Source organism: Ammospiza nelsoni, chromosome 2 (assembly GCF_027579445.1).
Source record: "Ammospiza nelsoni isolate bAmmNel1 chromosome 2, bAmmNel1.pri, whole genome shotgun sequence".
Classification (NCBI taxonomy): Eukaryota; Metazoa; Chordata; class Aves; order Passeriformes; family Passerellidae; genus Ammospiza; species Ammospiza nelsoni.
Genome location: NC_080634.1, coordinates 31,990,204 through 32,002,917, shown reverse-complemented (window position 1 = coordinate 32,002,917; position 12,714 = coordinate 31,990,204). Strand labels below are relative to the sequence as shown.

The following is a 12,714-nucleotide window of genomic DNA, read 5'->3' as shown; positions in this document are numbered from 1 at the left end:
TGCCCTACAGCTCTCCCCAGGACCAAGCAGGAAATCAGCTTTTATGAAAAGACTGGATGTCCTGCAGCTATGGGGCACAAGGCTCATTCAGATAAATTCTGACCAGCAGCTTGCCCACATACAACTGGTTCCTTTTATTCTACCTTCTCTTGATTTTTCCCATGCTTATTCTTCTTCCACCTACCCTGACCCCTCCCTTTCTCTGCCCTTCATATCCCAAAGAAACAACTTTGGGATAGTTGCCTTTTCCCTGTTAGTCCTGGGTTTTGTACATCTGTACCCACATACCTATTTCTTCTACCATTTCCTAAGTCACCTTGACTTTGTGTGTTGTTATTGATATAGTTACTGAGGTGCTGCTGGCCTTGCAAGTTTGCACTCCCAAAAGAATCCCAACTATTTCCCTCCAATATTTGTGAGGTTACTGTGTGACTCCCCCTTATCTACCTGGGGAGTCCCGGTATGGCTCACAGTGCTGTCTGTAACAACTTTCAGCTTCTCACTCTATTTGCAATGTTCAGAGTTGCTTGTGTCATGTCCAGGGTTTCTCATGGTCTGTTTGGTTATCCAAACCTCAGGTCAGGGCTTATTCACCTGTTGGCACACCTGAACAAACAGCAGTTACTGGTGGACTCATGCTCACTGAAGACAGGTATGAATAACATGCTACAGGGCTCTACTCCTGGACAGATTCTGCTGTCCAGCTGGCCATCAAACTGGTGTGGGAATTGTCAGGTTCTCATGTTCCTTGATGCTAACTGTACTGCTGGGTTGCTGTCCTCTGACTCTCCAGGAGGGTTTTATACCTCCTGGCAGTATTTTTCTCAGCTCTTCAGAAAGTTAATACTGCCTTAACAGAAGTGAAGCTTCCTTTTCCTCTTTTCTTTTTTTTTTTTTTCCCCATTTTTCCATTTCAGTTCTCCATTGGGAGAAATTTATCTCTGTCAGGTGAGGTACCCAGTGCTGACAGATATTTGGATATTGTCCATTTGCAGGGATGTAACAAAGTGCTCCTAACCCTTTGGAACTGGACATCCTTGAATTACTGTGTGCCAGTCCAAACAGGTTCCAGCATGCCCAGATGTGAATGGAGCAATAGTGGAAAAAAATCCTCCTCACATACCAGATTCAAGGAGTGATCTGCAGCTGTTAAAATGGGAAGGCTACCCACACAAGGAACATGTGAGGAGCAGACCACACTGAAGCAAGTTTGCCTCTGGAATGACTGTTGTCAGTGGTCCCATCCCATACTGGACCAGGGACAAACATGAGGAACAGGACAACTGGCATCCCAAAGCCCAAGGACAACTGGGAGCATTGGGATTGAATGGCTGGAACCATATTATTTGGGGTGGCAGAAAGCATTACACACAGCCCCACAACTTCCTGTGCTGCCTGTTGGCTCCCTGGACAAATTCTGGCAGACAGAGTTGACCTCATAGTAAAAAAAAAGGAAGCTGAAACTCAGGAGCAGAGGAGAGAAAGACTGTACATAAATACATTTGTTTAATGGTTTATACTCTTTTTCTTTCCCCAGAACCTCAATCATTGATAAAAGATTTGTGTACTTTGGTAGTAAATTAACTCAAGTAAAATTTCCCAACTTGGGACCATTTTTGTTTGCAACATCCGTATATTGGCAGGATTTTCTACCATATGAGATCATTTTGGAATAAATCCACTTTATCATCTGCACAAGTGGAAGCTTGTTTTAGAAAGCAGAAACATGCTCATAAAGCTCATCAGTAGCAACTTCCTGAATTCATCCACAGCTGCTGAAATAATGGGTCTTTTTTGATTATTGAAATTAGAGGAATTGCAATAGCACTCACATACACTTCTGGAAAAAGGAGAGAGTTGGGCACTTTGGCCTGTTTAGACATAAACCAACTAAAGTTCTTTTAATATGAAGCTAGTAAAAGGCACCAGGTTATTGTCTGATGAAAATAGGCTTCTCAAGGGGAAAAAAACCCCAGTAGGTTAACTTTACAGGGCATGTATAAAAGTTCATTTCTGTTGCTAATCTGAAATATTGTATGCAGTGACACTGAATCCTTCCAAAGGTACTAGAATTTGAAGGACATTGGATTAGTCAGATAAGCATTGCTTATTCCTTTCAAACACTGAAGAGGGAAGTGTTTCAAACAAGTCCAGCTATACTGGACAGCTGTGTTTAGCTTCTGCAGTTGTCAGTGCCTTTTCTGCCACATGCTTCTCCTGAGCACAACAATCATTACAAGGAAAAACTTAGATTCAGAGGAGCTTTCTTACTGGAAATGTCTGGTTTTCACGGGTTGAACAGGAAGGGAGCAGGGAATCCTGTGGAACTGAGACATTGAGTAACACATTATGTGGCTCGGAATCTTACTCAAGCACTCTCGTTACTTGAGGTGCTGTTGGTGTGTCTGGGTAATGAACAGTGAAGACCCTGCTGTGTTTTGTGTGGCTGATGACATTAGTGAGTTGTGTGTGCATCTGTGCCTTTGCAGTACGTATCCAGCTCAGGTTTTGGCTGGACTTGCAGCAGTGAAGAGCAGCAGCCACAGCTGCCATCTCTCTATGACTTACTGTGTTGTGCCTGGCGTTCTGTCTTGTGCCATCTTTGCCTCACGTTGTGAGAGCCGTGTTCTTTTGCTCAGAGCATACATAATATGCTTTTTTAGGTCTTGTGTCACTGTATCCAGCTTAATTTTTTTTTTTCTGTCTTCTTAATGACCTTGTAAAGTGAGTATTATCAGCTTTGGAAAATCAGTCTGCCTATTTGCAGGATTCAGTGCTGCTGCAGCACTACACTTAAATCTTACCTTTTCAGAGCAGATCAAGCCTATGAATTGGGAATGTGAATATTGCTGTGACTGTATAGCTGCTGTTAAAGCTCAGGTGCTGCTGTTTTCAGAGGGTAGACCAATGGGTAGGTTTGCAACTCTCCATTCCTGCCAGTCATTACTCCTCCATTTTACCTTTTACAAGTTGTTAGAACTCTCAACAAGCCATTTTAGGCCTTGGCAGAATCTCAAGGAAAAAAAAATAGAGAAAAGAAGAAAAAGACAGAATTCTCTCCTGCGTTAGTGAGCTGAATTAGCCCAGCAAAATCTGACAAATACCACAGTTAGTGGGACGATATGGGCGGAAAACAGAGCTAAGATCACAGTTTTGAGAAAAGAAGTCTAGAGAGGTGGGCAGCCCTCTTTGAGTATTCAAGAAGGTGTTTAATTGTCTTACCTCTTTTTAACCTCATCTTTAAATTTTAACAAATGGAACTGGATGTGAACCATGTTTCTCAGGCAGCCTGGGGAGCTTGGTATTGCTGCAGCCAAAGACCAGTTTGGATTCCTCTGCTGGGGGCTGGAAAGCCTCAGGACTTGCAGAGGTAAGGAAGGCTCTCAGCTGCAAAGCTCAGATGCCTCCCCTGAGAGCCTGAGTGAACCCCCAGTTTCTGCATGGCCTTCTCCCAGTTCTTACAGGTGCAAATGACTGAACTGCATTGAACTGCGCTACTTGACAGCGTTGAACAAGGTCCTTTGAATCTAGGCTATTAAGACTCATCAGTTGTCATAGCAACCCTGTATTGTATGGATTTATATTATGAAGCTGTAATAAGGCTGTTGCTCATCCCTCTGAAATGAGGCATAAATCACTAATGCAGTTTCTCAGTGACAGGACTTCTTAAAGTATTATTCTGACAGAGAAACTGATTTGCATTAAATGACATTTCTGTCAGAAAGACAGATGAATGTTAGGAGTGAAACTTTCTACAGGTATGCTATAAGAATTTTTATTTGCAACCCTCTGTAGAGTCACCTTTTACACTTAAATAATTTGTGTTATTAGAAGCCCCAGGGGAGGTTGTGCAAGGAATTACTGAACTCAGGTAAAATGTGTGAAGCCCTTGCTCTTGGCTTGTCCCCTGCAGGGAATGCTGCACAGCCATCAAGTGCTGCTCAGATGATTAAATAGTGAAATTTTTTGTTTAATATTTGTTCCTTGCTGTCATCATTCTTGTGTAGAACAGTAGCTAAATGTACCTTTCTGTCATTGCTGTGCAGACAATGCAGCTGTGCAAACATGGTATGCTTAGATTTCTGTAGGGTGCCATTGGTCAAGAAAGTTAAGTCATACACAATTACAGACATCAAATGATTAAAAATTAACTTCTGTCAGGTTTCAAAGTGATTTGACACAGCTTTGAGGAAATTTCTGCTTGGACTAGAAACCTCCAAGGTTTCCTTACAACCTACATTTTGGTGGTACAGATGGAAAAATCCCCAGAAAAAATACCATTTTAGTTAAGCAGACTGTTTTGAATTTCTGCTTTGTATACCAACATTAAAGCCTAGCAGTTAATTTAAGATCACCACAACACCTGCAACAGAGCATTTAAGGGTGTTATGAAAGCACTCTGTGGTGCAAGACATCTCTAAAAAAACAAATGTCTGTCCTGTCTTCCAAAAGGGCAAGAAGAAGGGTCCAGACAGCAATGAGCCTTACAATCCCTGGGAAGGTGATGGACAACTAGTCCTGGAAGCCATTCTGAGATATATGAAGGACAAGGTGGTGATCAGGAATAATCAGCATGGAATGACAATGGGGAAATTGTGCATAATGAAGCTGATAGTTTCCACAGCGAGATGTCTAGCTTGATGGATGAGAAGAGATTCATGGATGTTGTTTAACTCAGCTTTAGTAAGGCTTTTGACACTCTCCCATAACATCCCCACTGACAAGATGACAAAGTGTTAGACAGTTGGACAGGAAACTGCTCTGAAAACCAGCTGAATGACTGGGCCCAGGGGCTTAAAGAAGAGAAAGCTCAAGAGGGATCTTTTCACTAAATGTAAATACTTGATAAACTTTGGGAATGGAGAGAAGGGAACCAGACTCTTCTCTGGATTACCCAGTGACTCTAGAAGAAGCTACAGGCACAAATTGAAACACATGAAATTCCATCTGAAATTATCTTATACAAGATAATTATACAAGGAATTATCTCTTCTTTTTTCCTGTGGAAGTTCTCAAACACTGGACTCATTTTCCCAGAGAAGTTGTGGAGTATCCTTCCTTGAAGATACTCCAAACCTCACTGTAAGTGGTCCTAGGCAACCTGTTCCAGCTTGTCTTGCTTCAGCAATGGGGTTGGATATTTTCAAGAGATTGGTAAATTACTGTGGTACTTTCTCTCTTCTAAAATTCTAGCTGTCTATAAATGCTCAGAGTCTTGTGGGACTGGCAGTATCTCCAGGCCAACTAGATTTATCCTCGCTGTCACAGGCGTTTACATGAGTGGACTGTAGTAAAAAGGACACATGACACACAGGTAAGTAGAAGATGAGGACAGCTTAGTAGAAATGTTCAAGAAAGGTCTGGTTCTGGTTTAAGAAGCAGATTCCACAAAGGGAATCGTATGTATCACTGAAGTACAAGCTAGAAATTTCTCAAGATGAAGGAAGGGAAACAGTATATTATGCCAGTACTGTTGAAGGAACAAGAATGGGAAGAACAAAACACATTATCAGTGTTCTGGCAAGCAAAAATGAATTTTGCATTTGGACCCATGAACATTAGGTTGCAAGGGTCTAGGAATTTGCCCAGATGGAGGGCAGACATCCTGCTGCTTAAAGGAATTCCTACTTAATGGTATCATTTAGCAACAGAATTCAAATGGAAATTTTTCCCAGAAAATGTTAGACCTTATTGTCTTCACTACTTTTGTTAGTGGGTTGTGTCAGGACAATTTACCAGTCTTTTAAATGTTTTCCAATTATTTCCTTTAGTTCTTTTCTCAGTTGCCTCCACATCTTTACTGGTAAAGGATACCTTCACTTTTTGAATTCTGCTGCTTCCATACCCTCGGTTCATAGCTCAAAGTGTATTATCATGTGTTTTGTTTTGTTGTTGGCTACTTGATGTACAAATGTTACCCATCACACGCTGCTGCTTCAGCTTTGCACAGCTCTTACATTTCTTGCTATCTACACTCATCCCATAGGAAAGAGAGCAAAATAATGAGCTTTTGAGCTTTTTTTTTTTCTGAGATACTCCCTCAGTGGTGATAAGAGCAATTATATTTGCTTTAATCATATCTCATTAGCTAATGACATTGATTTTTCATGCTAATAAATGTGAAAAATATGCCACAATGGTGATAAAATGCTTCTGCTAACTGATGGGCATTGCAAGTCACTGTCAATGAGTTACACATGCCTTTCTGGGCTGCCAGTTCACATTCCTGCATCAAAATGGTAGGGCAAGTGTGGTTTGTGATTAAATTCTGTTGTGACCTTAATACAGGGGTCCATTTCTGATTCTAGGGCTGTGTTGTACTGGAAATGCTGATGGTTAATTTATGTAAATGGGAAATGGCTGGGCACAAAAGCACAGAACCGAGCTGCAAAAGAGGACGTTCCATTTTCCATGTGGGTCAGCTCAGGCTTGATCTTGCTGATTGCTGTGCTTCTAAAAGGCCTCACTTGGTGATTCAGAGGAATGACTTGGATTGCAGCCCAAATCTGTGTGTTGTTTGAGGAAATAAGACTGATTTTATTATCCCAAAGGTAACATGGTTTCTTTCTGTTTCATAATCACACTATAGTATCTCCCGAAGCTTTCTCAAAAAATACTCTCTTCATGTTGTTTGCATCATCACAAATCTCCATTGTTGGTTTCCACTCAAAAATGAGAAAAATATCAAGCATACAAAGAAAAGATAAAGGGAAGGGAGTCAGGGAATTTGTGTTGGTTCCTGTAAAGCCTGAAAGATGTGCAAAGAGAACAGCAGAGATTTCAAAAATTTTGAGATCATAAAAAGCTTTTTCTTTCCTGTCAGTTGTGTCTGGACCCTAGAAGAATTTTTTTTTTTTTGTCTAAGAGACAGGTGGTCTGCTTTAGCAGTCATCTGTGAGCAGTGGTCTGCTTCTTTCTCTGTCTCGACTGTGTAGAACACATTTTTTACCTTTTTTGTGCCTATCCCCAGAAGCAGCAGCTATTTTCAGGGAACACTCTTGTTCCCTGTAGGCGTACTAATGCCCTGGCTCACCCCAGTCATCATACTGTGCAGAAATACCAGTTTTCTGGGAAATCTCTAACTGATGATTCATGTTCTCTTTACTCTAAACATATTGTTATATCAGACCTGAAGCATCAGGTTTATTCCTTCAGTTGCTTCTTTAAAAGATTTGTCGTTGCTGTTAATTCACACTTAATTTCTAGGAAGTTTAGATGCCATCTAAAGGATTTGTCTTCTATATGACTCCCACATGTGCTTAGCAGATTAAGATCTAAGATGATCTCTGAGAAATGTTGAAAGAAATGTTTCAGAAAAAGGTAAAAACCTCCCCCTTTTCCAGATGGAACTAGTCTGTGAATGCTTCATGCCTATTGAAAAAGAAATCTCCTGGCTTAGTTGTATATTCCAATTAGGCAAATGCACACACTGGCATAAACTTAGGCCTTATAAGCCAATAGCCATTGCTCATAAAGTGTGTCCTCCATGGCACCAACACAGCACAGTAAGAAAACTGTAGATCTCTTTTAAATAGTGATCCTTGGGATTATGTTTGTTGCAAAACCCTTAGATGCCTTTGTTAAGCACTGTGTAGCAGGAAAAACATAGCCTGTTAGAAGGAAGAATGGAGGAGGAGGGATTGCAGCTGCATAGGAGGTGTAATTCATATTTTGGGATGCAATGATGGATTGTGTAGGGAAGAGGGGAGTTACCATGAGGGGACTGAGGTGGGAAATAACTGTATCTTCCAGTGCCTTATGGAGAGTGAAAAGAGAGCCAGGCTTTTATCGGGGAAAAATAGTAAAATAACAAGAACCAACAGTCCTAGGTTAAAACAAGAAATTCCAGTTGAGCATAAGTGTTCCTCTGAGATTATCACAACACTGGAACAGCTGCCCAGAGAGCCTGGGGGGAGTCTTTCTTTGTTCTTGGAAATCAAAGAATCCCTGAATGGTTAGTTTTGGAAAGGACTACTGAAGTTCATGTAGTCTAACCCCCTGCTCAAGCAGGGTCCCTTAGAATCCATTACTCAGGATTAGTTTCCAAGTGATTTTAAAATATTTCCAGGGAAGGAGGTTCTAGAACCATTTTGGCCAATCTGTTCCAGTGCTTGGTCCATGAAATCATAGAATATCCTGAAGTGGAAGGGACCCATAAGGATCATTGAGTCCAACTCTTGGCCCAGCATAACATAGCCCCAAGAGTCATACCATTTGCCTGAGAGTGTTGTTCAAACACTTCTTGAACTCTGTCAGGCTTGGTGCTGTGACCACTTCCTTGGAGAGGCTGTTCCAGTGCTCAGCCACCCTCTGAGTGAAAAACCTTTTCCTGCTATCCAACCTAAACCTCCCCCAACTCAGCTGCATGCTGTTTCCTCAACTCCTGCTGCTGGCTACAAGGATGCAAAGGTCATTACTTTTCCTGTGCATCAGTTTCTGCCCTTTGCATCTTGTCCTATTAGTTGGCACCACTGAGAAGAGTCTGGACTCATTCTCTTGGCACTCCCCCTTAAGGTGCTTACAGACATTGAAAAGGTCCCCTTGCAGTCTTCTCTTCTTGAGGCTGACAGGCCCAGCTCCCTCAGCCTTTCCTCCTGAGAGAGATGCTCCTGTCCCCCAGTCATCCTCATTCCCCTCTGCTAGATCTGCTCCAGGAGCTCCATGTCTCTCTTGGACTGGACACAGCACTCCAGATTCTCCTCACCAGGGCTGAGTGGAAGGGCAAGATCACCTCCTTCAACCTATTGACAATTTTCTTCCTAAGGCACCTTGGATACTATTGACCTTCTTGGCCTCAAGGGCACACATCTGGCTCATGTACAGCTTGTTGTCCACCAGCATCCCCAGGTCCTTCTCTGAAGAGCTGCTTTCCAGCAGGTCAGCCCTGTACTTTCTAATCTTCCTAAAGCAGGGACTTAGTCTTCATTATGTGCATAGAATACCATGTATAAACTTACCTTGTAAGTCAATGAAGTTATCTATAATCAAATCTGCATGTGTTAAATTAATTTCTTAATTAATATTAAATTTAAAACAAATCCTGTTAGAAATTATCTCTGAGAAGGTTCTTCAAATTAGCACTGTGGTAAAAACCTGTCTTGGGTATTACTGGGTAAATATTATCACCTCGGGTAATATCCTTGTTCCCATTTTGGACAGTTTCAACTCTTATTAGAAGTCTAAGACAGTACTAAAAGGCTGTAAACCCCTAATTATGCACATAGAAAGGTCCCCAGAACAGCCCCTGCAAAACCCAAACCTGAAACTATTGACATCTGGCAAGGGTTAACTGGTGCTGGGAATAAGAAGCTCTTATGAGAATAGAGCTGGGAATACAGTGGCCCCCCTAATACTAGGGACTACTTCCTTAATCCTGTCAAGAACTGCAAGTGTGAATTGCCCACTGTGTCTTTTAGAGGCATGCTCAGCATGGAGCTTTTTTTGAATGCTCCTTTTTGTTTCAAGTGACAGAACAATCCCTGAGGAGTGCTTTAATACTTCTGCCTTAAGATCAGAGTCAAGACAGAAGCAACCTGCTTTCTCTTTTCTCCAGCGCTGTGTTACTCATCAGGGACAGTCTTTTGTGTAAATACTATATTTCTGTTTCTTTCTCATGCTCTGTCCTCAGCTCATGATCTTCTTTTCCTGTCTGTGGGAAGGGAATTAAATCTTTAAAACACGTGTCTGTTTCAGCTCTCAACCGTCATTTTGTCACTATATCTTAATGCAAAGCTTTGAAAATCAGTGGCTTGGGTTCAGTCCTGGGTCCACGAGAAACTTTCTTATTAAAGCCTTGAGAAAATGAGGCTCAGACTGTGTGGTAGTTACCTGGACTTGGATTGCTGAGGAAAGCCTTGTAGCTGATTGCACCTGACCTGCGAGGTCTTTGCATACCTATTTCACTGATGCTGACCTAGCCGATGCTGTGTGTGCCGAACTCACTGGTGCTTTCAGAACCTTGTTGGTAGGTAACAGCTTTAATGGCCTTGCAAGCCTGCATTTTCTTTTTGATCACTGTGATTTGAAGGCACTCAGCACTCCAGTAGACACTCTCAGTTCTTTCTCTCATGGAGAAATACATTATTTTTTTTTTGATATGAAGAAAAGCAGAAGCTAATTTTCCAGGATGGAATGTGCCTGAGGTGTGGTGACCATCTCAGAACTGTGCCATTAACAGTATCAGTCAGGATGTAATCCTGCAACACTGAAGTGAATGGGCACTTCAAGTACGAAGGCAAGGTGGCCACTATTGAAGAGAGACCAACACTTCACTGTCAACAGTTGAAAGATGAGGCAGGGAAATCGATGTACAGCAGTTCTTAAATACTTTTCAAATTGGTTAATGAGCTATTCTGATCAAGTGGGGTTTTTTTGCTGCTTCTTGACCAGTGCTTTCTGTCAGGCAAAAATGAAACATTCTCAGTAAAGACCCTTGGAAATATTTTTTTTTCCTTTTTTATTCTTTTTTTCTCTTTTTTTCTTTATTTTTATTTATCTTTTTTTGTTTTGTTTTGTTTTAAATAAGGTATGAGACTTTTCCCCCCTTCTTTATTATTCTTTTAATATTAAAGTTATTAAATATTTATGTTGTGGGCTAGAGAAGTGGATGGTTTGAAATGCTTTCAAAGTATAATTTAGGCAAACAAAGTAAAAGTCTTTCCTCTTTCAGTAATAGATATCTCAGTGATTAGTGGCAAAGAAGAATATGAAAACATTGTTTGAGTGGATTTTTATATAAATGGAGGGTCTGAGAGAAACTATGGTAGATTTCCTTACTTAAAATTCCTAGAATTACAGAAAGGGACTAGAAAGGGACTTTTAGATGTTTTTTTCCCAGTCCATTACTGAAAGAGTAGCTGAACTCATTCCCTGAAAATGACAGCAATATTTCACAGATAAGCTCGATTTTGTAAGGTAAGTTGTTCATCCTCAATCCAAAAGTATGAAAGAAGCTTTAAAACAACAGTGGTGAACTAAATTGCAAACAGTATCTTTTACTGCTGAATTACAATTTAATTTCACTCTACATAGATACCATTCGATAAAATCCCCAGATCATATTCTTAAAACCATAAGAAAATGGAGGCACTGTACAGTTTCTGTGGAGGAAAAATCAATAGAAACAGGTTTCTAAAAAGCGAGAAGTTGACAAATACTGGCAAAATACATCTTCAAGTATGCTTTATTTGCAGGTGATTAAAAATATTTTTAGGCAAAAAACTAGTCAATCTTATCCAGTACAAGATAGAACATGATTTAGTGCCTAATGCCAGACAGACTGGAAAATGTGTTGATAGGACTGGTGATGCAGTTGATGAATTACACATGATTAAATGGCCCACATTCATATAGTAAAAAGACCTGATACATACGTATGAGGAATTATAAGCACTTAATATTTTAACAATAAGCAGGAGATTTGGTACGAAAAACAAGGGACTCAAGGGGATGGGAAAGCTACAGACATCTTAGTAATATCAGAAGCCATCGACATTCTTTTTTAAAGACATTAACTTGCTCCTGCAAATTACTGCACTCTTGAGAATAGTATTTGCAATTTAAAACTTATCTAAAACATCACCAAAAGGTAACACGAATTCCTATTTTTAAAAAATTATTTTGTATTAAGAATTTTGCAAAGAACTGAAATATGGCATGGGCAAGAAGCATGAATTATCCACCATTTCAGAGACTTTGCATTCATCACATTTAAATACTAGGTGTCTGATTTCTGAAAGTCTCATGCAAAATCCAGCTATAAAAACTCACCACAGAATATTTTCAAGGATAAAAAGCTAATGTTTTTTAAAGCTCTGACAGACATCCAGTTGTGAAGGTGAATTTCAAAACTAATGGTCCACATTTTCAGAGGACATTCAAAAATATAGTTGTTGAACTTCCTGTAAATGCCCAGCTCTTATCTACACTTTGCATGGAATATTTACCAAAGCTATAACATCGGACAGTTAATGGAATATATCACTGCCTAGAGTAGCGCCAGAGGTAACATCAGTATCTTTCCATAACTGCATAATGAGAATTAATTAATCACAAAACAAATTCCTATTATGAAATGACTTTTTTTTCCTCATGTACAATATATATATATTCATTTATATTGAATATAAGTCCAGTAATACTATCACAGTAATGTGCTGTAGTAGTCTTTCATAGTGAGAAAACTGCCCTAATCATCTTTAACATGCAAAGCTTGGAAGAACCAGAAATTCACAGTAAGTAATACAATTTGTATATGCATCTTCTGCCATCCTAAAGTTAACCAGAACACTCAAGACTGTTGCTTATTTTTTTTTCTATGTTTAACAAAAGCTACAGTTCTGTATACTGTACATTCACAGTGGGATCCCAGCCCCCTGTACTATCTGCAAGAAAGATCAGGTTACCACCCTCCATCAGAGTAAACATTCTAGTATTTAATATAATAATCTTGTGATCAGTTGTTCCTAGCTTGAAGCTCAGCAGTTCAAGACTTGATGAAATTCTCCTTTTCATCTCTCTGCGAGGTTTCTTGCTAACGCATTTTGTAGTCATTAGATACTGACATTTCACATAGCTGTCCTTTAAAATCCAAGTCTACTGTGAAATCCAGGTCACGCTGTAAAAAGATTTAAATGCTACATGTAAGTAAGACCATAAGTTTACTGTATTAATTCAGTTATCATTGCTTGGGTTGAAAAGACCAGCAGATTCAAA

At 40.1% G+C, this 12,714-nt stretch overlaps 1 protein-coding gene across 1 annotated transcript in view; it reads right to left on the bottom strand.

The window, feature by feature from the left end:
• Positions 1-10,439: 10,439 nt before the first annotated feature.
• PRMT8 (protein arginine methyltransferase 8) overlaps positions 10,440-12,714 on the bottom strand; it is a 58,449-nt gene continuing 56,174 nt past the window's right edge. The window contains exon 11 of the mRNA XM_059466478.1: positions 10,440-12,616. Within this exon, the coding sequence (XP_059322461.1) occupies positions 12,533-12,616 (84 nt within the window). The 3' untranslated portion in view covers positions 10,440-12,532. The remainder of the gene's footprint in view (positions 12,617-12,714) is intronic.